Below are 25,530 nucleotides of genomic sequence, written 5' to 3'. Positions count from 1 at the left end.
TTAACCCTTAAAGTCGGCGGCTTTTTTATATTATACGGAGCGTTACGGTTTAACGCGAAATTACGGTAGCGTTTAATGCGAAATTACGGCATGAACGAAACGCGAAATTACGCGTTGAAAATTACGCTTACGGTATTTTCAATTACGATTTTAATGGCAATTACGCTACTGTAATTTCGCATCGTAATCGCAAATTTCACATGCGTAATTTTAGTAATGCGAAATTACGAAAATTTCAGCTCAACTCTAGCTGGGCTGTATAGGCAGATCCAGCCTCTGTATGCAGTTAATATTCTTCAAACCCACCTCGAGTTCTCTTTAAGTAATCTTTTAACTGCCGTCCGAGTTATCTTGTTTTAGATAACTTTCAAGCAGGGCTTCTACTGTCACCTAGTGGTGCTGAAATGTCAACATCCTCCTCTGGGTACCGATCACATGATATGACATGTGATCGGCACCCGAAGGTGGTGGTAGTAGGAGCAGATACTGCAAGGGGATACTGCAAGGGGAAAAGTGAATCCTGCTTCTGGATCAAGTAAATATGAAGTGCTCCCTGCCGCTCTGCATTACTCCGGGGGAGGCAACGAAAATACCGCTTCAGCGCACGTATTAAAAAAAAAAAATGACACGGAAAATGTTAATTAAATTATACTTTTGCAATTAAAGGCATTTATCCTGGCTTTCACCCTTTTCTTCGTTTTCTGAAAGAAAATTAAGGAGTGATTACTGTCTGGCTTTGAATGGCGCTCCCACCTGCGCTGCAGATCCATCCGGACATAGGTAGCTTTCCCTAGAGCACATATTTACATTAATGTGATTCATTGCTCAGATTCCAACTCCACCCAGTACGTCTCCAGCAACGAGTTCCACCTGGCTTTTTAGTTATACCTCTCTCTTGTATGTGAAGAGCAGTCAGTCTACTCAGAAAACCTCCACGTCTCTGAGCTACAGCCGTGATATCTGCAACTGCTGCCAAACTAGCCAAGGACATGGCTTCAGCTGAAGGTTTGGGCACCCACAAGAACCCGGTGATATTCCTGGACCAGAACTATGAGGAGCTGCGGGCTCAGTGCCTGGCATCCAACACTCTCTTCAAAGATGACCGGTTCCCAGCTGACGCTTCTGCTCTGGGCTACAGGGACCTTGGACCAAACTCTATGAGAACGAAAGGCATCCTGTGGAAGAGGCCAACAGTAATAAGAGCATGCTTATATTTTTATTTGTTAATTTACAAGCTTCTTTTTCTTATTATTATTATTATGCATCTATCTACCAAACTGTATGCTAGTGATAATCACAATCAGCTAATTACGATTACGCAAAACTTAGCGTACATTTTCGCAATCACACCAAAAAATAATTACGATTTGTAAATTTAATTGATTTTATATAGTCATTGGTAATTTCGCTTAAACTTTCGTGTAAATTCATGTCGGCTTTGGCAGTAAATAGACCTTGTAGTTTTTAAGAAAATCGATTTTAAAACAGCAAAGAAAAAAAGGCTTTTAAACTCAGAAATATAACATTTTAAAACCATTATTCTTTGCATTTTTAAAATTGATTTCTCAAAAACTGCAAGGCCTTTTTGAAAAATTTGACTTTTTTGACTTCTACCCACTATTCTCTATAACATATGTAGGAATTTTGGTAGCAGAGCATGTATGGGGGCTATGCTTTAACTGCCAAAGTCGGCAGAAAATTGCACATAATAACATGAAAATTACGCAACATTATAAAATTATTACTTTTACATATGAAATGAATTACCATTTTCTCTAAAATTTCACAAAACAATTCCGATGAGTAATTGCAAATTTCGATGCGAAATTTCGGCTTACCACTGATGCCGACATCAAATTAACATTGACTCCGGTAATATCTTTAATGACTAACTATCACCGGCGTAACAATAGGGGGTGCAACCCCTGCCCCCGCGGGGGGGCCCGGGGCCCCCCTAGGGCCTGCTCAGGGACCTTTTGGGGGGCAGGAAGGGTTGCAACATAAGAGGAGAGCGTAGCCGCAGATCGGTGGAGAGGGGGGACATTCCCCCCCTCCCTCATCTTGGGCTCTCCTCTCAGCGTGCCCCCTCTTGGAATGAATAGGGGCAGTGGGCAGGCGGCGGCAGACTGGACACATACCTCCTTAGCGTCAGAGGTCTCCGATCTCTAAGAGCTTCATGTTACATCCTGTTTACACAGGAAGTAGCATAAAGCACTTACTGATGGGAGACCTCCCTTCGCTAAGGAGGTATGTGTCCAGTCTGCCGCCGCCTGCCCACTGCCCCTAATAATTGCAGGAGGGGAGCGCTGAGAGGAGAGCCCGAGGTGAGGGAGGGGGGAGAATGTCCCCCCTCCCCACCGATCCGCGGCTACGTTTTCCTCCTATGTTGCGACCCCTCCTGCTCCCCAAAAAGTCCCTGAGCGGGACCGGGGGGGGTGGTGGATTTTTTTTGCAGGGGGGCCCGGGGATTTCTAGTTACGCCCCTGCTAACTATACATGGTTTCTTGCAAGCTTTTGAAACGTTACGTTTCTTTTTCAGGCATTATACAGAACTGGATCAGCATGGTATATGCCTGAAGAAGAAACTTCATGCTTTGAAAGTTTACAATAAACCATTAGTCATGAAAGGATACACGAGAAATGAGACATGATGAGATAGATGTGTATACACGTTCCCAAGCACACAGATAACTATTCTGTGTTCCTTCTTTTCTTTCTCTGTCTGAAAGAGTTAACAATCAGGTTGGTATGCAAGTGATAGCCCTCTTCAGGGTCCAGGTCACACTACTGCGTAACCCTCATTGATAGGAAGTACAACCATAAAACACTTTCCTGGCAGAAAATGGCTCCAGCAGGAAAGAGATAAAATAGGTTAATAGTTTATAGATGTTAGTTCTGGCATAATTCTATGCATGTGTCATTGAGCAGAGACAATGAAACAGTAAAAACTTAAAAAGTAGATTTAAAAATAAAATAAAACTATGGGATATTTTAAAAAGTCATTTTTAGGAGGAGGAGGATAGATACAATTGTTTATCTCATCAGTTTCTTTTCACCTCGTGTTTCCTTTTAAGATATCACATGAATCAACATTTCTTGGTTTGATGTCAGCATATCTGCTCCACAACTAAAAGTGGCTATATATCTAGTCATTTGGTTGTACGACTGACCAGGGATGCTCACCTGGATTCCGGATACTCAAATTACCTGGATAGCGGAACGTTTTTCTGGCATCCGAACACGGATACGGAATCCGGATAGCTGGATAAATCCAAATGCACAATTCAAGTGAACTCGAATTTGCATTTGGTATTTGAGGTATTCGGCTGGATACCGTTTTTAAAACACCCTGAAATCACTTGTGCAATAAATCCTTATGGGATAGTTCATATCAGCGTGTTGCATCCGCTTTCCATTCAGCAAAGCGCTGCATGTACCATTTTCGGGGCAATTTTGCTACAATGAAAGGTATAGGAAATGCGCAAGACATGAACAAATCGCTTTTTCCGGCGATTTATCCGGCAATTGCGTTCACGCTGTTATGAATAAATACATTGTATTTATTCATTTCCGGGTGAAAGAGTTAACTTCCTGAATGATTTCAGAAAATGAAAAAACGGATTTGCTCTGCAAAAAACGCTTACAAAGCACTTTGTACAAAATCATAGCGCACAGTGGAGCGCCGGGAGGTGCAAAGAAAAAAAAATAATAGTGATGAAAAACGCAAAATGTGGCCATCAGCGATTTCGATTTTAGATGTAAACAAAGCCTCGGATTTCTTGCACAACACACTGCAACAGACAAATGTGAACAGGTTCATAGGAAGGTATTGGCTCATTCTATCTCTATGTCTGCTGTGGTAAAATGTAAGGCCAGGCTGTAGTCAGACAGTACATTTTTTATTGATCTCTGTGTATCTCATGCTGGGAATATACGGGTCAATTCAGACGCTCGATTCTGTGCCCGATCGTTTAGTCGCACGATTCTTTCATCTTCTGCTCGTTTTCTTATCTTTTTTCAATTCACTTCAATGAGCAATCAAGCGGCAAAACGATTGAACGGTGATCAGACATGTCGGAAATTATCTATCGAGCCATCTTATCAGCTCAGAATCGAGCCGTGTATTCCCAGCATAACACATAGGGACAGTTGTGGAACAAAGACAAATTTAAAAGGGACAGTTTTGGTCTTTTTTTTTTTTTTTTTACATTTCTGTTCACTGAAACGTAAGCTGATTTGGTAGACAGATATTAGACTTCTTGTTTTTAGGCGGTTTTACTTTTTATGCAAGAATCTTCTTATCAGTGAAACTTGTTAGTTGTTAGTAATGGAATGAATGTTTCAGGAGAGAATACAAAGAATTTGATGTCTCAGTGGAATTGCTGAGGTTGGGGTGAAACTTGCAAGTTGGAACAAGAGATAAATTCAGACCATTGAACTGTGCGAAGGAATAGTCCGAAGTCTGACTGCTGAATTCATCTTCTAGTCAGACTGGATGACAGTTTAAAGAGGCCCTGTAGCGACATGTAGTAGAATGCAGTAAATTATTCAGGATGCCCACTTTTACAGTAATTTTCCTGATTTTGGCATCAGACACACTTCCTATATTAAAGGATACCCGAGATGACATGTGACATGATGAGATAGACATGTGTATGTACAGCAGGGATGGTCGTAGTCACCCAACTACGCTTCGCAATCTATGGCTATGTAATCAGAAACTTCACTACGTTTGCATTTCGTAGACTACGTGTTAAATTACGCAAGCTTCGCGTCGTGCGAAGCGTAGTTGATGCGACCGCTTATGCCCTTATGCGGAAAAATTTCCACAATAATCTTCAACCTATTTGCAAATATAAACTAATATAAGCGTACATTCCACCTTCCAATGCAGAATTGTATGCGTATAAAAGGGCAATAATATTTCTGCGCATGCGCAATGATCCATATAGATGCAGTTACCGCACTCGTAGTTGACTTCGCAATACATACGTCAACTACGCGTAGCGGGCGAAGCTTCGCATAGCAGGACTACGACTACGCGGAAATGCGTACGTGTAGTTCTTACACTTTGTCTACTAACTACGATGCGTAGTTGCGTACTACGACGCGTAGATTCGCGCTGGTGTAGTTTACGAGCAACCCTGATGTACACTGCCTAGCACACAAATAACTATGCTGTGTTTCTTTTTTTTCTTTCTCTGCCTGAAAGAGTTAAATATCAGGTATGTAAGTGGCTAACTAAGTCCTGACTCAGACAGGAAGTGACTACAGAGTGACCCTCCCTCACTGATATGAAATTCCCCTTTTTATCTCTTTCCTGCTCTCAGAAGCCATTTTCTACTAGGAAAATGTTTTATAGTTGGAATTTCTTATCAGTGAGGGTCACACTGTAGTCACTTCCTGTCTGAGTCAGGACTGAGTCAGCCACTTACATACCTGATATATAACTTTCACTAGTCTCTGGTACTGAAGACCTTGATAGTGATAAGAAGCCATTTAGCCCCCCCACTATCCACCCAGTAATAATAATAATCCCAGTATTTGCATAGCCTTTTTCTCCCGTCAGACTCAAAGTGTTTGAAGGCTGCAGTCACTAAGGGAGTCTTGCTCAAGGGAGTCTTGCCCAAAGACTCCTTACTAAATAGGTACTGCCTTGCTAAATAGGAAAAGCTGAGATTCAAACCCTGGTCTCCTATGTTAGAGGCGGTGCCTAAAACCAGTACACTATCCAGCCAGTAGAGGCACAGCCGTGGTTATCATCATCTCTTGGAGTCACCCAGAAATAGCTTCCTGTCCATCTTTCTTTCATTTTGAGCTATAAAATAATGCCTTGTTTTGTGATGTTCTTGCAGGAAATCTGTGCCAACCCTCAGTTCATTTTGGATGGAGCCACCCGAGGGGACATCTGTCAGGGGACTCTGAGTGAGTTATAACAAGGGCTAGATTTAAGCCATGGTCGCATAGGCCATGGCCTAGGGCACCACAGGATCAAGGGCGGATGGGCAACAGGCTATATTAGGGAGAAGGGGAGTGGGAGGGTTATCTGGCTACCTATACTGGAGGCAGTGGAGGTAAAGGGAAGGGTCATCTGGCTGCCTATACTAGAGGGCTGCCGACAGTGGCTTTGGGCGGAAAAGAGTACAAATCCAGTCCTGGTAATAATTGGGAGGTATAAGTGATGTCTACTCCACCTGTAACTGTTCAAGAGTGGTATAACCTTTTTAAACAAAAACAAGATATGGCCGCTTTTAATAATCACATAAACTTTGGCTTCCACTATAGTTTACATGCAAAGTATAATATACTGGACACTTGCACCACGGTGAGGTAGACCTCCGGACAAGTGGCCTAACCTAAATTAAAAACAACATATGTATAACCTTGGGAGCAGCTAAGCAAAAATGTGTAACTTACATTTTAATGGACAGCGAGGAGAGGGCCAGCGCATACCACAAAGGCTACATCTGAAATGACCAACAGCTCACATGTGCAGCACCTCTAATAAGCTGTGCTATCTGCACACTTCGCATTCAATTCAGATGCAAATCATATGCATAACTACTATTACTTGCCATGCAAACGGGAAACTCAGGAATACGGGCTGGGAGCAGCTAACCTGGCAGTTACATACTAGCAAAATTATGAAAAAGGGGGGGTTGCCCTGCGTCCAAAATAAATGCTACATTTATTTGCATGGTAAGTAATAGTAGTTATGCATATGATTTGCATCTGAATTGAATGCGAAGTGCGCAGTCTGCATCTTTGGGGGGCCACCAGGTGGAGGGGGCCACCATGCTGGAGGGGGTATCAGGCAGGAAGGGGGGCAGCAGGCACAGCGACCGGGAGGGGGTTGACCCCCCACCTGGGTTCCCTCTTCCCCACTTCCCCTCCAGCTAGTTTCTTTTAAAAATCAATTTAAAGTCAATGTATAAGCAAGCGGCGAGTGGGGATTGGGGAATTTACTTACTTGCGTTCCACCGCTCGCCGTCACTTCCTGCAATGCTGCCCTCTGTACTTCATTGGGAGGCATTGCAGGAAGTGATGCAGCGAGCGGTGGAACGCAAGGAAGCAGTGGCGTAGCTAAGGAGCTGTGGGCCCTGATGCAAGTTTTACATGGGGCCCCCCAAGCACTTTATACATAACAATTGATACGGGGCACCAAAATCTGCCAATGGCAACTACAGTGCCAGAGGTAAAAGAAGGGGATGGGGAACAGTTTGTTAATGATTACCAATATTCAAAGTATCTATAGAAGTGATTATGATGAGCACAGGACCAATAGAGAGCTAATACTGCAGTTGAGGGAGGGCCCTTCGGGGCCCCTCTGGCCCAAGGGCCCCGATGCGGTCGCAACCTCTGCAACCCCTATTGCTACGCCCCTGCAAGGAAGTGAGTAAGCTCGCCACTTGCTTATGCATTGATTTTAGCATTATATTTAAATCAAACTAGCTGGAGGGGGAGCGGGAAAGGAGGGACCCAGGTGAGGAAGGGGGGGGCACCGCCCTCCCCGCCAATGTGCCTGCTGCCCCCCTTCCTGCCTGCTACCCCCTCCAGCATGCGGGCCCCCTCCCCACCCACTGACAGGGCTGGGACACAAAAAAGTGATCCGTTTCTGTGTCCAAAGATGCCTGTGTAGAGGGAGGTCCGTTTTTTGCATAGGTTTTCACTACCCCTCCGTATATCCGGGGTGCGTGAAAAACCTGCAAATCTGGACCGTCCGTTCAGTTTTTAAAAACAGATCCCCCGGAACGCACACGGATCCATTTTGAAAGTGAGTGAAGACTGCTGCTATTTTTAGTATCCGTGGCTCTGGTTTTGGTCTGGGCCCCAAAAGGCAGCCATGGATACGTATGAACCTACTCTTAGAGGCCTACAATTTATAGAATTTAAACTGTATCTGAGAATGCACTGCACATGTGCATGTTGGCGCGCAGCACAGTTACGTAGGACAGCAGGAGAAAAAAGGATTCTGCTGCGCATGCAGTAAACACGCTGACGTAGCATCAAAACGTTACATGTAGCAAAACCTGTCATTGCAGGGGAAAAAAACATCTAAAGTTATGTAATTCTTCCTTGACCCTCTAAACTGTAGCTTTAGCCGCAATTGGAATTGAAGTTTAAAAAAAAAAAAATTACTTTTGTAAAAAAAAAAAAAAAAAAAAGGTTTGAAAAAATATAAGGATGTATTTAAACCCCCTTTTCCGTCACACAGGTGACTGCTGGCTTCTGGTTGCCATCTCCTCTTTGACGCTGGAGGAGGATTTGCTGGCCTACGTGGTTCCGCAGAATCAGAGTTTCCAGAAGGATTATGCTGGAATCTTCCACTTCCGGGTAATAACATTGTGTTTTTCATGGTTTTTATTATAAGTTTAACCAGGTCTGGATTTACAACTCAGAGGCCTGTAAGTACAGGTGCTCTGGCACCTTAAAGAGAAACTCCGACCAAGAATTGAACTTTATCCCAATCAGTAGCTGATACCCACTTTTACATGAAAAATATAATGATTTTCACAAACAGACCATCAGGGGGCGCTGTATGACTGATTTTGTGCTGAAACCCCTCCCACAAGAGGCTCTGGTACCGTACGGTACTCTGGGCAAACTGCCACAATGTAACAATGACACACACAGGAAATGGCTGTTTATAGCTGTCTGTTAAAGCCAGAACAGCTACATAATCTGCCCACAGTAACAATGTCACCATGTAATACATGTCAGAATGTGAATCTGGGAGAGGAAAGATTTTACAATGAGCAAACTCTGACTAAATCATGTATACATAATTATTGTAAAAAATTAAGCACCTTTTTATATTAAATTATTTTCACTGGAGTTCCTCTTTAAACTCTGCCTTTCACCACAGGCCACACCCCCAATTAAAATATTCTGAACTCTAATCCCTGCCTTATGTCACTAACTGTCCTTAGAATCTTACACTCTAATCACTGTCTCATATCATCCTTAGTGACGTGAGACAAGGATTAGGGTGTAAGAGGTTAGTGATATAAGGCAGGTATTAGACTGTAAGCTCCTGAGGTCAGTGATCTGAGGAGGGGGGCACCTCTCCTACATAAGGTGTCTGTAGGCACATGCCTACAGTGCCTTATGAAAAATCCGGCCCTGAGTTTAACACATTCCAAACCATATTCAAAATGTGTTTGCCAGTGGCGTAGTTAAGGAGCTATGGGCCCCAGAGCAAGTTTTACATTGGCCCCCCCCCCAAACACTCTATACATAACAATTGATACAGCACTCAAAACCTGCCAAAGTCAACCACCGTGTTAGAGGTGCAAGAAGGTGATGGGGAACCATTTGTTAATGATCACTATTCAAAGCATCTATTGAAGTGATTATTACAACACAGGACCAATATAGAGCTAATAATGTGGCTGAGGTTGGGCCCCCTGCCCAAAGTGCCCCAGTGAAGTCGCAATTTCTGCACCTCCTTGTGAGGAAACGCGGAAAAGCCGCCGCTAGTTCTCAGAGTAAGGCGGCTGATTCCGCGTTCAACATGGCAGCTGGCGCGCAGTCGGAGCGCAGAGAAACCGCCGAATGCCCAGACAACAGGGCGGCGGATTCCGCGTCCGACGCGGCAGGTTGCACGCATAGGCCTACTCCTATCAGTAATGCTCAATGCGGAGAAAACGCCGCACGCACAGACAGCGGTGCGGCGGATTCCGCATCCAACACAGCAGAAACATTACAACACATGTCTGGTGTGGCTGGGACTGATAGTCCACACTGGTTCAGGAGGACGCGCGCGCGTGCAGAGAGGCAGGGCCTTTATGACAGTCAGAAGGGGGTCAGCTCACAATTTCAGCAGCTTTCATTGGTCCAGCACTTAGGGGAGGCGCTGGAGAGCGCTGGTGTATATATACTGGGTGCTGGTCATTTCTCTGGTGTCTGGCGTTGCGATCACTACGTGGTAGCACTCAGACCTTGTCAGTATCTGTGTTTATTAGACCAGTTTCCTAGGTGTTGATGATCATGGAGCTCACACCTTAGTCTAGGAATTCTGTTATTATCTGTGTTATTATCTAGACCAGTTTCCAAGGTGTTGATGATCAAGGAACTCACACCTTAGTCTAGGAATTCTGTACCATCTGTATTATTATTATTATTATCTAGTCTAGTTCCAGGAGTGTTGAGAATCTAGGAGCTCACACTCAAGCCTAGGCATTGTTGATTATCTGTTATGACCTTCTGCTTTCCTGACCATTCTTCTGATCTCTGATTCTGTACCTTTGTCATTCTGATACTCTGTTGCCAAACTCTGCTGGTCTTAGGATTCTGCATCTGTATACTGTCTCTGTACTTTATCTGTCCGTGTGTTTACGACCTGGCCTGTCCGAGCTCGAGAACTCTCTCTCCTGTTAAGAGATAGTTCACAGATCCGTCAGTGACACTTGCTCATTGGTGTCACTCACGTTCTGTCCTTCCCACTCTCAGCATAGCTCCGCCCCTTGGGGAGCATCAGACCTGTGGGAGGAACCTGATCTCTAGCAGTATCTCTCACTACTTAGCACCTTTCCCACGGGTGCTTTCTTCAAAGTATTACTGTTGCACCAAACACTCTTATCACTCAGGTGTCCAGAGGTTAGAGATATATCTGATTATCGGTGATACTGCAGATCATCAATAATCGGGTATATATCTGCATTCTCGGTGATACTGCAGATCACCGGTAATCAGACCCTCTCTGTGTTACACCGACCGTTACACTCCTATTGCTATGCTACTGGTGTTTTCTCCCACCCCGCATGAGAGCTGGGAAGTCTTTTAAGCTCTGTACGTACGTTAGATGATGATATCTGGCTGAGGCAGACACAAAACCATCAAAACAATAACAAACATGAAAAAAAACAGACCAGAATAACTAACAAACAAACAAAAAAAAATCCCTCTCCACCTCAGCCCCACTGCACTTTTGCAAGACAATTTAATCTGTGTGCAGCTTCAAATTTGGCCAAACAGAATCCATAGGAAGTGCACTTTATTGGCCCAGTTACAATTCCAAACCACAATGCAATTTTTTAGAGATTGGTTTGGTACTGGGGGCGGTGCATAGGAAGACTAAGGTGCGTGCGAGGAAACTATGAGTAACTGCACTCTGAAAAACCAACCCCCGTGAGGCCACTGCACCATGACTTATAGAACAGAAGTGATTAAGGAAAAGTTTTGCTATCCAGTATCAGAGGATTAGAAGAACCCCATTGAGGTTTGCTGGATCATATATGCTCTCCACCCTTCCTAAATTAGGGTCTAAGTCCCTAGTCAGGCTCAGGCAGTTAACTCTGTGTCAAGAAACAGCTCCTCCCACAATCATACCACTATGCCAAATGTCTTCTCTCCCTCTCTCAGATCTGGCAGTATGGAGATTGGATGGACGTTGTAGTGGACGACCGTCTTCCTACTAAGAATGGAAACTTGGTTTTTGTACGCTCTGCAGAAGGGACTGAATTCTGGAGTGCGCTACTGGAAAAGGCCTATGCCAAGTAAGTGTTCCTCAATCCTGAGCAGGGACGGATCTAGGGGGAGGGCAGGCGGGTATCTTGCCCCAGGCGCAGTTTGTTGAATTCTTAAAAAGGCAGCAAAATGAATGGCAGTTTAGGCGCCAAAACCTGACCTTTAGGCGCCAAAACCTGACCTTTCCCCAGGCGCAACTTGGTCTTGATCCGTCCCTGATCCTGAGTTGTGTTTTTCCATCTCCTTGGTCAAGCCAGAAGGTAATGCGATCACTGCAGCATCTGGCATTTCATACAGTGATGCTCAGCAAGATTTCGGATATCCGAACTACCCAGATAATGCGAACTTTTTCCACTATTCGAACTTTAAATAGCAATTTGGATATTTTTTTAAATCTGAATTGACTATCCGAGCAAACTTGGATTTCCCATTTGAAATCCGAAATCCGGGCGGATAGTTAGTTCAGATATCCGAGCAGAAGTGTAACGATTGGTGTCAGCTAAACAGATTTTCTGATTATTGGTGATCTGCAGTATCACCAATAATACAGATGCTATACCTGATTATGTGGTGATCTGCAGAATCACCAATAATGCTAGTATAGCCAGACACAGGACTACCAATGTGAGATAGTGTTTGGTGCAACAGTAATGAGGAATATGAAGTCTCCCGAGGAGCGGGTGATTCAGACAATACTGCAGCCTCTGATCACCTGAGGAGCAGGCGAGTCAGGCTGTACTGCAGTCAGTGGACACCTGTGGAGCAGGTATCACCAACTGAGCTACAGAGAATGATCACCTGAGGAGCAGGTGATTAAGACTATACTGCAGCCAGTGGACACCTGAGGAGCAGGTGTGACAGACAGTGCTGCAAAGGATATTCACTTAAGGAGCAGGTGATTAAGACTACACTGCAGCCAAGGGACACCTGAGGAGCAGGTGTTTACAGACAGTACTGCAGTTGAACTTCACCTGAGGAGCAGGTGCTAAGCTACAGATCCCTCGCCAGTGGCTAGGCCCACTGGTGAGGCAAGAGAGGTCAGACAAGCAGAGTAGGCAACGTACGGACATATAAGGTACAAAGACAGAAGACTGATTCAGTGTTGGGTTCAGGCAGGGTAGGCAACATGAATCAGATGAGCAGAGGTACAAAGTCAGTAAGCAGGAGAATAGTCAACGGAAGCAGAAGGTCATAACAGATAATACAGTAAACTAGTACTTTAAGCTATCAACAGAATCTGGCTAAGTGTGGATCCCCAGCTCCGGCTGGTTCTAGCACACTTTGGGATCTGACTAGATCTGAGCGCTCACACGTTAGCATTCGCAATAGCAGACACGGGGCAACTGACAGACTACCACTATATATACATAGCAGCTCCGCAGCGCCGCCCCAGCCACTCACCCAACCTGAGATAGCGTTTGGAGTCAGCTGACCTGGCAGATCAGCTGACTCCCCTTCTATTCGCATAAAGGTCCTGTCGCCTGGCACGCGCGCGCGCGTAGCCCTCAATCTATGTGCAATAGAAGGACCAGGCAGAGCACCAGCATGTAACTGCGCAGCCGAAGCCGCCGGCTGATACGCGGAGATAGCCACCATGCCGCTTGTCTCCGTGGTGGCATCTCCGCTATCCATTACAAGAAGCAAAAATCACCTTCAATGGCAAAAATCCCTTTCGAAGGCATCCAGGCCGAGAGAGAGAGAGAGGGAGAGAGAGAGGTTTTTGCCATTTGAAGAGACTTTTGGAAGCATTTTAAGCCATTTTCACGTAACTTCCGGTTTACTATCCGAATATCCGTATCCGGCCGGATATCCAGGATATTGGGTTTGGATACCAAAAAGTTCGGATTCGGATATCCGATTCGGATCCGGATATCTGGGTATCCGAATCCGAATCAGTTCAGATTTTAAAAAACGGTATCCGAGCACCCCTGATTTCATGTGTTGGTGATAATTTATAGCCTGCAGGTGCCTTCATTGCCTTTGGAAAGCCTTATAGGACTTGCATGCTCAAGATGAGCTGAGTGACAAGTACCTCTAGTGGCAGAAAGTGAATTTTGAATTACAATACTGTGCTTTTTTGTTTCAATTTGTTTTTTGTTATACTGACAGGCTCAATGGATCGTATGAAGCTCTGACAGATGGGTCCACAATTGAGGGGTTTGAAGATTTCACAGGAGGCATATCGGAGGTGTATGAATTGAAAAAGGCACCTCGTGATCTTTTCCAGATCATCCAGAAGGCTGTGAAAGCAGAATCTCTCCTCGGTTGCTCTATCGATGTAAGACTTGATTTCTAAAAAATTTTGGGATAATTCACTAAAATCAGAGTTTTCTGCAATCAGTGGTCCTGAGCCAGTCTAGGCTCCCTAATAGTGCATGATTGTCCAAAACAGGTCTAGGTCAGACTAAGGGTGTAAGGGTTTCCAAACTGTACACGATTTTGCAGGCCGATCGACCTTCCAATCCAATGAGTTCATAGAATCAGAGGAGAATTGGTGCCGCAACATGGGCCTCCAATCGATCTTTCTATAGATTTCCGGCTGTAATGCTCAAAATGATCAGGAATGCTGGGAAATCTCAGTCACAAGGGCTTGATTGGGTGTGCAGTAGTAATGGCATTCGATATCATGATGGCCAACAGACTCCCGGCTGGTCCCTTGCCCCCATGCCTGCGTTGAGTGTTGAAGGCTTACCCATCATGCTGCTGCAAATCCTGGCCTTCCCCGGTGTCTGGCATCACTGTGGGCACTTGTACCACGTGACACCTGCGCATGTATCGACATAACTACACATGCACCTGGTGTCACATGGTACAGGTGCTCACTGCAACGTGGGGGAATGGAGGAGGCCAGGATCTATGCCTGTGTGTAACAGTCAGGCCTTCAACACTGCACATGGCCATGGGGGACACATCCGCATTCGGGGGGCTGCAGTAGAATGCTTTGCAATAGATTTCATGCTACCTCCTCCTTGCTCCCCAACATTAGAATGTCTAAAAGTTCCAGGGGTTACGTTTTACTAAGACTCAAATCCGGGTCTCCAGGTGATCTGGCATATCATTGCACTGGGAGAAACTTCTGGAAGGGGTTGTGGTGCTTGTTGGGTTACCTCCATGCACTGATGATTGGAGAGGAGGCATAGCTGATATCCCCCATCCATATATGAAACAGTGGTTGGCATAGATTTGGCCATGTGACATGTCTACGGTAATGGAACATTGTGTTGTGGGAACAAAGTAAGGATTAAAGGACCATTATTGCAACAAAAAAAATTTAACATTTAAAAAACATACATATAAAATCTACATTTCTTCCACTGTAAAATGCACTATAAATTAAATTTTTCAAATGTCCCTATCACTGATAGTAGGTAGTAGAAAGCTGGCAGATCTGACAGATTTTGAACTAGTTCAACTCCTCATGAGGATTCTCATTATTTTCTTTATAAAAGCATTTCCTGGAAATGATCTATACAAAGATACAGTCAGCCTCTCTACTCGATTCGATTGCACACTATTTTGGCAGTTGGACTGAGCAAATGCAGTTCAGTAAGTGCTTTTGTAAATAAAGAAAATCCTGAGAATCCCCCACGAGGAGATGAACTAGTCCAAAACCTGACAGATCAGTAACATATTCAGTACCTACTGTAAGTAAAAGCAACATAGGAAAAAAAGTAACATTTAGTTTATCTTACTTTGAGAGAAATGTACATATATATATTTAATTTTTTTGTGATAGTTGTATTTTAAAGTGATATGACATATGGAGAGGTGTCTTCTTGGCTATACAGCCATATTGTGGAGTCATGTGACCAAGTGACCATCCATGAAGTCAAAGACCCACGAGGTGAGTATGAAAGAGTTTGAAGTATGAAGGAGTCTTTGCTTTGCTGAATTATTATTTTCCAAACAGATTAGAAATGCTTATGAATTTGAAGGCGTCACAAGCCGGAAGCTGGTGAAGGGACACGGATATTCGGTGACCGGCGCAGAGGAGGTATGGCAGAGATTCATATGTTACATTAAAAACCTTCATTAATAAAACTTGAAATCAAGCTCTTCTTTCACTAAAAATTAGCTATAAAGTAAGTACCAGTTGTTTTGCATTTCTCATCTACTTCAATTTGCAGCCAGTTATCAATTTACAATTGACACCCAAAGCATCTTAGCTTTGGCTGATACAGTAGCTGGCACCACAATTGGCCTGAGGAAGTGGGCTTGGACCCATGAAATGCGTTGCCTGTAACTGTCACTGTTGCCTGTGCAGAATGCAATACCTTTAACTGTCATTTGAGAGGTAATCCACTGCTTTCCTCATTCCATTTTTATTGGATTTAACAGAGTTTTTTTCCTCCTGGGCAGCTCTAAACCCACACCTTCTTAACCTAATAATTTGCAAAATGATACATTTCCACACCTGGTTCCCCGAAAAAATCTTTTAAAGAGGAGCTGTCAGCCATGCTAGCTCAGAAAAAACAACACATATTTAAGTAGATAAATACTTGCTCTACTTACATAACACATGAATTGAACTGTCCACATTTTGATTTTAGTGATTTTTCTATAGTAAAAAAAAGAGAAAATCCTTCTTAGGATTCTCCATTTTAACTGTGTCTAGCTTAAAGAGAATCTGTATTGTTAAAATCGCACAAAAGTAAACATACCAGTGCGTTAGGGGACATCTCCTATTACCCTCTGTCACAATTTCGCCGCTCCTCGCCGCATTAAAAGTGGTTAAAAACAGTTTTAAAAAGTTTGTTTATAAACAAACAAAATGGCCACCAAAACAGGAAGTAGGTTGATGTACAGTATGTCCACACATAGAAAATACATTCATACACAAGCAGGCTGTATACACCCTTCCTTTTGAATCTCAATAGATCATTTGTGTGTTTCTTTCCCCCTGCAGCTATCTTCCACTGAAGTGTCAGGCCGTTTCTTCCTGCAGAGTGCAGACAGCTCTGCCTGTATGTAATTCCTCAGTATGTGAAAGCCCAGCCAGCTCAGAGGAGGATTTATCCAGCTTGTAAAAGATAAGAGAGAAGAGAGAAGCTGCCCTAATCTAAATAATACACAGGCAGTGTGCAGAGAGGGGCCTGGAGGGGGGAGATGCATCACAGAACCACAACACTGAAGAACTTGGCAGCCTTCCAGACACAGGCTGACAAGTCTGACAAGAGAGAGATAAGTTGATTTATTACAGAGATGGTGATAGTAGAACGTGCTGCAGTAAGCCAGAACACATTAGAATAGCTGTTGGAACTTGTAGGATGATAAAAAACAGGATGCAATTTTTGTTACGGAGTCTCTTTAAAGCCAATACTGATGTCATTTCTTCCCTTACCCTCCTCTGCCTGATTGTGTATGCATTGCCCGCCCTCCTCCCAGTCTTCAGGCACTCCCACCCAGCTCTGCAATAGAAAGTGCGTTGTCTCAGCATGAGAAATATTGGCCAATCAGAGAGGAACAGAGGTGTGGGAGGGGAAAACAGGGAGAAAGAGTCTACAGACAATCAGGTTGCATTAGTTAAGTCTGAGAGGAAAGTAAAGAAGCTAAAAAAAGACAAACCAGCATTCCCTGCAACTTCCTATGTGCGGCAATGTACCAAAAAAGAATCCAGAAAACTGGGGAATGATCATTTATTAACAATTATTATTATTATTATTATTTATTGTAATTATAAAGCGCCAACATATTACGCAGCGCTGGACATTAATTTAGGTTACAGACAATATTTAGGGGTGACAAACAGCAATATGACAATACAGTAATACAAGAAAACCAGATCACACAGCACAGTATGAGTACAAGGTAATGCTTAGTCACTGGATGGAAGCATAGAGATTAGGCAAGTTAGGTTCACTCAGATGCATAGCATGGGTTCACAGTAATGGAGGTGCATGATCAGGTAGGACACAAAAGGAGGAGGACCCTGCCCAAAGGCTTACAATCTAGAGGGAACAAGAAAAGTAATAGTGATTTTTAACTTTTGGATTGCCTGGTTAGCATCCATACTACTTGTTTACTAGATAAAAATAAAGCATTGATTTTTTATTTTATGCCCGACAGTTACACTTTAAAACATAAAAGTAGTGTAACTAGTGCCACTTACCTCCAGATAAATTAGAATATGTCATTAACCTCCTTGGCGGTAATGACGAGCTCAGCTCGTCCATTACCGCCGGAGGGCGCCGCGATTTTCTTCATTTTTTTTCTAAACACGCAGCTAGCACTTTGCTAGCTGCGTGTTTAGGACAATCGCCGCCGCTACCCGCCAATGCGCTGCTACCCACCGCGTTACAGGGCCCCCCGAGACCCCGTGCACAGCCTGGCCAATCAGTGCCAGGCAGCACTGAGGAGTGGATCGGGACTCCCGATGACGTCATGACGTCACGATCGTTGCCATGGCGATGGGGAAAGCCCTAAAGGAAATCCCCGTTCAGAATGGGATTTCCTTGTGGGCATATGCGCCGGCGGTGATCGGAGGGGTGGGAGGGACGCCGCAGGGAGGGGGGAATCATGTAGCTAGCACTAGGCTCGCTACATGATTTAAAAAATATATATCAAAAAATACTGCTGCGCCGCCACCCTGGCGCATTTAATAGAACGCCAGGGTGGTTAAAAAACGTAAGTGTAACGATTGGTGTCAGCACACAGAGAGTATCCGATTATTGATGATCTGCAGTATCACCAACAATACAGATGTATACCTGATTATGGATGATCTGCAGAATCACCAATAATACAAGTATGACTAACCTCTGGACACCTAATGAAGTGTAAGTGCTTGGTGCAACTGTAATGCTATCTCCTGTGGAGCGAGAGACACAGATACCACTTCAGCCAGTGACCACCTGAGGAGCAGGTGGCCTCTGGCTGTGCAGGGACTATCTCTTTAAGAGGAGGAGATAGAGATAATCTTGCAGCCAGTGATTCCCTGATGGATTGGAAATCAGACTGTACTGCAGCCAAGGATTCCCAGATGGATTGGGAATCAGACTGTATTGCAGCCAAGGATTCCCAGATAGATTGGGAATCAGACTGTACTGCAGCCAGTGGCCTCCTATGGGGTAGAGGCCACTGGCTGAACTGCAGGAAGGTCTCTCTGAAGAGCAGGAGGTCCTTGCAGCTATCTGACACCTGGTGGATTAGTGTCACGGGTAGTACAGACGGACTGATCACTCGAGGGATGAGTGACAGCCAGAAGGGTCAGACAGGCCAGGTCGGCAACACACGAGCAGATAAGGTACAGAGACAGAAGGCTGATTCAGTGACCGGGTACAGGCAAGGTTGGCAACTGGTAGACAGATAGGCAGAGGTACCGAATCAGAAAGCAAGAGAGAGGTCAACAGAGCCAGAGGTCATAACAGATATCAAGCACAATCCTAGTCTGAGGTGTGAGGTCCTTGGTCTCGACACCCGGGAACTAGTCTAAAGAATAACACAGTATCCTATGCTTGGGTGTGAGGTCCTTGGTCTCAACACCCTGGAACAGGTCTAAAGTATAACACAGTAATGACACAGTAATCCTATGCTTGGGTGTGAGGTCCTTGGTCTCAACACCCTGGGACTGGTCTAAAGTATAACACAGTAATAACACAGTAATCCTATGCTTGGGTGTGAGGTCCTTGGTCTCAACACCCTGGAACTGATCTAAAGTATAACACAGTGATGACAAGGTAAACATCAAGAGCGGAATCTGGTTAAGGGTCAACACACACCATACAATCTAGGTTGTTCAATCTTACCACTTTCATGTAGTATAGGAGCTTTTACAATCAATCATCCAAGGTATTTTCAATCTGTTGGCCCTTATACTACATAGATTTGGTAAATCTGTACAACCAAGATTGTATGGTGTGTGTTGATCTTATGTGTGAATTCCCAGTTCCAACTGGTTCTAACACACTGTAGGATCTGACTGAGGTCTGAGTGCTCACACGTAAGTATTCGCAACGGCAGACAACCAGCAACTGACAAGTAAGATCTATATATACTACAGCGCTCCGCAGCGCCGCCCTCAGCCACTCAGCCAATCAGGAGTTCCGCTGGGATCAGCTGATCGTCCTGATCAGTGGATACCTCTCCTGCTGGCATAAAGGTCCTGTCTTCTAGCTCTCCATCTGTGTGCACTAGAAGACCCAGGCAAACCAGACACATGTTGCTGTGCGGAAACCGCCGGTCTGAACGCGGAGACAGCCGCTCTGCCGCCAGACCGCGCAGCGGCATCTCCGCTATTCATTACAGTAAGCCTATAACAACAAACTGCCAGTTTCATAGGTTTCTGCCTTCTTCCTCAGGTTAAAGTGCTCAAAGTGCCCAGAGACCGCGTATAAGCACTGCTATCCTATATTCTTCTATTGATGCAGAGCCCAATTTCAGAAAGTAATTAGTTCTATGTACTTATACTGCTTTTTTAAAATATTTCATTTATCTGGGTGCCTGGTTCATTACCTGGGTTCTGCTGGTGATGAAAAAAATACAGAGACTGAGCTTGGCCAGTATTCCATTAACTGATTCCTCCCAAAAGAGGAGCAAGAGAGACTCTATAGGGCGGGGCAATGAAAAATGGTGCACAGCACCGATGTGATAAAAATGGCACCCCATTCACTATCATTATCAAACAATATTAATCGTTTTAAATGTTAAAAAATGGTGCAGACCTTGTGAACGTTATTTATCATTTTAAATCCTGCTTTTTTTGTCCTGCCTGAACGCCATTTATAGTTGTGTGCCCTGCTTTGCTGCCGTTTGAAAATATGTCTGCCCGTCGATTTTAATGTTTAATAGTAAAGCCCCCTTAAAGAGACACTGAAGCGAAAAAAAAAATATGATATAGTGAATTGGTTGTGTACTATGAATAATTATTAGAAGATTAGCAGCAAAGAAAATATTCTCATACTTTTATTTTCAGGTATATAGTGTTTTTTCTAACATTGCATCATTCTATAATATGTGCACATTACACAACACTCAGTATTCAAAATGAGTCTTTCAGAGCAGTCTGTGAAGTAATGACCTCTCCTCTAGCAGAGGAAAAGAAAATAGTCCAGGAACAGTTGAGATAATAAAAGTCAGATAACAGCCCTCTCCATGACTAACTTAGTCGGAGAGCTTAATGGCTTGTTTGCATAGAGATAACAACTGGAGTTTCTCAACTCTTCCTGTACTGGAAACAATTACACTGATGTATCTGATCTTAATGTTTTATTTCTTAGCTGTGCTACACATACAAATCATAATATCATCATTTTTTTCCACTTCAGTGTGTCTTTAAAAGCTAAGAAATACCAAATTTGCAGGTTATGTTAAGAGGAACAGTGAGAACAAGAGGAAAATGAACCAATGGGGATTCTCCTGACTCCCATTGGTCTGTTAATAGACCAATGAGGAGACTTAGAGCCAAAATTCAAAGATGCTTTCAGCCCTAGCTATACAGAGTATAGCTAGAGCTCTGTCCTCTGCGGCGGTGAGCGGTGCTGTGTGTCGGCGGGGGCACGTCTTTGATCTTCAATCAAGATGAAGCTCGTAAGATTAGAGGATATTGGCGTGGGACCTTTCCGAGGATATTGGCGTGGGAACTTTTTCTTAAAGGTACAAGTAAGTATAAAGGACTTTTTGTGGTTGCGTTTTTATTTCATTTAACCCTTTGTGGAAATAGGTAAGGGGTACTTTGTACCCCTATACTCATTTCTCCTGGGAGAGAGGTCCCCTGCTTAAAGGGGACTTCAGATGCAACCATGATCCCCCCACCAGGGAGTCGTCGCCCCAACCTCCTCCTGGGGCACCGGAGGTGGGGAAGAGCCCCTTGTCCATGGATTGGACAAGGGCTCCAGGGAGGAGGGGAAGGCTTGGCTGCCCCTTTCCCCCGGAGCCCCCCCTTACCATGGACCATGTGGGCTGGTATAGCTCAGGGTGCGAAGCCCCAGTCGGATGGGGCTCTGCATTCTGGCTATCCCAGCCTGCATGGGAGACAAGGGGTTACAGAGGCTCGGGAGAGGGTACGCCACGCCATTTTAAAAAATGTTTTTCCCACAATCTGAACCAAAAATAAATACAATTTTTAAATGTTTTTTTAAAATATTGTTTCCCACTATCTTTTTAATAAATCCTGCAAATTTGGTGTTGCTAGGATGTAAAGGGGCTTTGCTATTAACTGCTAAAGTCGGCGGGAATTGTTTCCATAAGAACTGTCATTTACGCATTTAAATGTAACTTTTTTCCTTTGAAACTTTGAAATCGATTTTCTCAAAAAGTATAAGGTCTTTTTGAAAAAAAAATGTCCTCTTATTCCCACTGTTCTTCTTAACATACATTTTGAAAATGTGGTATTTCTAGCTTTTAAGGGGGCTTTGTTATTTAACGTTAAATTCGGCGGGCAGACATATTTTTAAACACCAGCAAAGCAGGGCTTAAAATGATAAATAATGGTCAGGCAGGACAAAAAAAGCAGGATTTAAAATGATAAATTACATTCACAAGGTCTGTGCCATTGTAACCTTTAAAACGATAAATATGGTTTTAAACAAATATCAGGAGCAGGGGTGTAACTAGAAATCCCTGGGCCCCCCTGCAAAAAACGAAACCCGCCCCCCCCCCCCCCCCCGCCGCCTGCTCAGGGCCTTTTTGGGGGGCAGGAGGGGTCGCAACAAAGGAGGAGAGCGTGGCCCCACATCGGTGGGGAGGGGGGACATCCCCACCCCCCTCACCTCGGGCTCTCCTCTCAGCGCTCCCCTCCTGCAATCAATAGTGGCAGCGGGCAGTGGCGGCAGGCTGAACACATACCTCCTTCTCCCCGGAGGTCTCCGATCTCTATGGGCTTCTTGCTACTTCCTGTTAGTGATCGGAACCTTCGGCATGAATGAGGTGTGTGTTCAGCCCGCCGCTGCTGCCCGCTGCCACCAATGATTGCAGGAGGGGGAGTGCTGAGAGGAGAGCCCAAAGTGAGGGATAGGGGAATGTCCCCCCTTCCCACCGATGTGCGGCCACGCTCTCCTCTTATGCTGCGGGCCCTCCTGCCCCCCAAAAAGGCCCTGAGCAGGCCCCGGGCCCCCCACGGGGGGCAGGGGTCGCATCCCTTATTGTTACTCCCCTGATCAAATGTGTGCCATTATTTAATCGGCGCCATTTTTCACTGGATGCGTATAGAGTGGGGTCAAATGTAACAATAGCATACATTAGAGATGACATACAGCTGCTTTGTCAGCCACTTCCTGTTATGGAGAGTTCTACAAGACTTCTGTGCCCTTGTTCATCTTCCAGGTTGTCTACAAAGGTCAGAAATTGCCACTCGTCCGATTGAGGAACCCCTGGGGATTCCGGGAATGGACCGGACCCTGGAGTGATGGGTGAGTATAACTTTCTCTATAACCAATAGAAGCACTATCAGACATAAAGCAGTTAATAATCGGTGTGATGTTACAGGTTTTCCAGAGTCAGACAATGGTCGGGACCCTTTCATGTGATTTGTGTTCTGTACCGTTTCCCACAGAGGCGGCCTTACAGTTCGCAGGGCCTGGGGCGAGAATCATATGCGGGGCCTAGAGACACAGATATTCTGTGGATACATACATACATGCTGTATATGCATGCACACACACACTATGTCAAAATACACATCCTGTATTGGTTAGATAGGTGGGTGCCCTGTTGTGGGTGTGGTCACACATTTTATATTTTTTAGGCTACATTCGTGGATGCAACAGGTCATTTCAGACCCCTCTATTAGCAGAAACCCGAATCGACAAATGCAGCCACTGTGTGCCCCCAACAGACAAATGCCTCCACCGTGTGACTACAATAGACAAATGTCACCACCATGTCACCTCCAATAGACAAATGCCACCACCGTGTGACCACAATAGACAAATTCCACCACACCGTCCCCTCCAATAGACAAATGCCACCACCGTGTGACCACAATAGACAAATGCCACCACCGTGTGACCACAATAGACAAATGCCACCACCATGTCCCCTCCAATAGACAAATGCCACCACCGTGTGACCACAATAGACAAATGCCACCACCATGTCCCCTCCAATAGACAAATGCAGTCAACATGTGCAGCCAACGGACAAATGTAGCCACCATATGCCTTCAATAAAGAAATGCAGCAACCATGTGCCCCAAATTGACAAATGCAAAAAGGAAACATTAATTTTTAAAAAAAATTGTACTCCACAAGACAGAAAAAACAAGTCACAATCCCAGCAAAACCCACACCCAGTGCTTTATATACACAAGTCAGTCATACACTGATCTATAAGATGAATGGTCTACAAACATTTTATACTTAACTGGGTCTTCCTCCAGCCCCTGTAGGTTGTAGTATCACTCAATGTGCATCCAGTCCCATCCGTACCTCCGCTGCCCATGCATATTTGCTTGGTCTTGTTCCAATGGCCAGGAGCGTTCATTGCCTTGTAATTGTGCAGGCTCAGAGCACTACCATCCATGGCAACGAGACCAAGCACATGCACAGCCAGGGCCACACATGCACAGTAATCTCCGAGCACCACAGTGGGCAGCAGAGGAATGGTCAGAACTGGACGCACACTGAGGGAGCCCACAGCATACTGGGGGCTGGAGGAAGATCAGGGAAACAGAAATGTAATTATAGTATCAAAGCTTGTGCAACATTCAAGTCCGCACAGTTTAAAAGCATACCAGTTGTACATACAGCAAACCTCTGTACACAACAGGCATTGCAAGGCTATGCTTCAGGGAACTTATATGGAAATATCTATCATACACAGGTTAAAATTCAGGAAATAAGCCTATATAAATAAAACACAAACAAAACACAGAACATTTATATCGCGCTTTTCTCCTGGCGGACTCAAAGTGCCAGAGCTGCAGCCGCTAGGGCGCGTAGGGGCAGTAGCAGTGTTAGGGAGACTTGCCAAAGGTCTCCTTACTGATATAGGTGCTGGCTTACTGAACAGGCAGAGCTGAGATTTGAACCCAGGTCTCCTGTGTCAGAGGCAGAGCCCTTAACCATTACTCCATTCAGCCACTACTACTAAATAAGCTCTGACAGGCATCATGTAGCAGCAGCAGTGTTGAGCAGCTCACTGGTTTTTAGTTTATGTGCTGACTGTGTGTGCTGTTTTCTTATCTGTTGCACTTAATTACCTCTGGCTGCATTTCAGAGCTGAATTAATTACAGGTTTGTCCGAGGTCTGACTCACAGCGTGTGCAGTACGGGGCAGGCTGCAGGGAATTGTGACGTGACTCCTGTGCTGATAGAGTGCCCCTACCTGCCATGTGAGCTGTGGGGACATGTTCTCTCCCAGAAAGCGGGCTGCAGCTGGCACAAAGCTTGTTGTAGGGGCGGGGACAGCTGCCTCAATCCTTTCTATTGGCTCGGGAGAGGAGCTGTGATTACGAGTAGAGATGGGAAGTTCGGATCTTTTCAATGATTCGGATGATTTGAATCGGATCATTGAAAAGATCCGTATCTTTGATCCGAATCTCGGATAATTTTACTAGGGAAGCATTCGGGGTAGAGATGGGAAGTTCGGATCTTTTCAATGATCCGGATGATTCGAATCGGATCATTGAAGAGATCCGGATCTTTGATCCGAATCTCGGATCATTTTACTACCGGAAGCATTCGGGGGGTGAAATGAACAGCAGGACAGGTCTGTGGACAGGAGAAGGGGAGGGAGTGGACACACAGAGAAGGGGAGAAGATGGGCAGGGAGTGGACAGAGATGGGAGGAGGGACGAGCAGAAATGTTTGCACGTAATACCCACATGCTGAAGTCATATGCTTTACATATATTTCACCTATATGCTCATCTGTGTACTTTGAAAGAAAAGGTCGCACAGTGAAAGAAAGCATTCCCAGAAGTGAAGTGCAGCTGTTTAGTGCCGAGTGCAGGAGGATTATTTTGCCTTTCAATCACACTGTCTGCAAAGTTACTGAGCTGTGCTGAGCCAAAAGCTTCCCATGTGTTCACTGTGCAGCACTACGGAACAGACAGCCTATAATGAGCAGCACATTGCAGCCAGTATGTGTGCTCTACACATATCTGGCAGTGGCACCCATGTCCCCT

General features: G+C 44.8%; 1 protein-coding gene across 1 annotated transcript in view; it reads left to right on the top strand.

Annotated features, from left to right (window-relative positions):
• Positions 1-442: 442 nt before the first annotated feature.
• LOC137504860 (calpain-8-like) overlaps positions 443-25,530 on the top strand; it is a 48,853-nt gene continuing 23,765 nt past the window's right edge. The window contains exons 1-7 of the mRNA XM_068233452.1: positions 443-1,193; positions 5,856-5,925; positions 8,216-8,334; positions 11,365-11,498; positions 13,579-13,747; positions 15,380-15,463; positions 22,729-22,814. Of these exons, the coding sequence (XP_068089553.1) occupies positions 990-1,193; positions 5,856-5,925; positions 8,216-8,334; positions 11,365-11,498; positions 13,579-13,747; positions 15,380-15,463; positions 22,729-22,814 (866 nt within the window). The 5' untranslated portion in view covers positions 443-989. The remainder of the gene's footprint in view (positions 1,194-5,855; positions 5,926-8,215; positions 8,335-11,364; positions 11,499-13,578; positions 13,748-15,379; positions 15,464-22,728; positions 22,815-25,530) is intronic.

The sequence above is a fragment of the Hyperolius riggenbachi genome, chromosome 4 (assembly GCF_040937935.1).
Source record: "Hyperolius riggenbachi isolate aHypRig1 chromosome 4, aHypRig1.pri, whole genome shotgun sequence".
Classification (NCBI taxonomy): Eukaryota; Metazoa; Chordata; class Amphibia; order Anura; family Hyperoliidae; genus Hyperolius; species Hyperolius riggenbachi.
The sequence above is the reverse complement of the archived record's forward strand: the minus strand, read 5'-3'. Positions and strand labels throughout refer to the sequence as shown.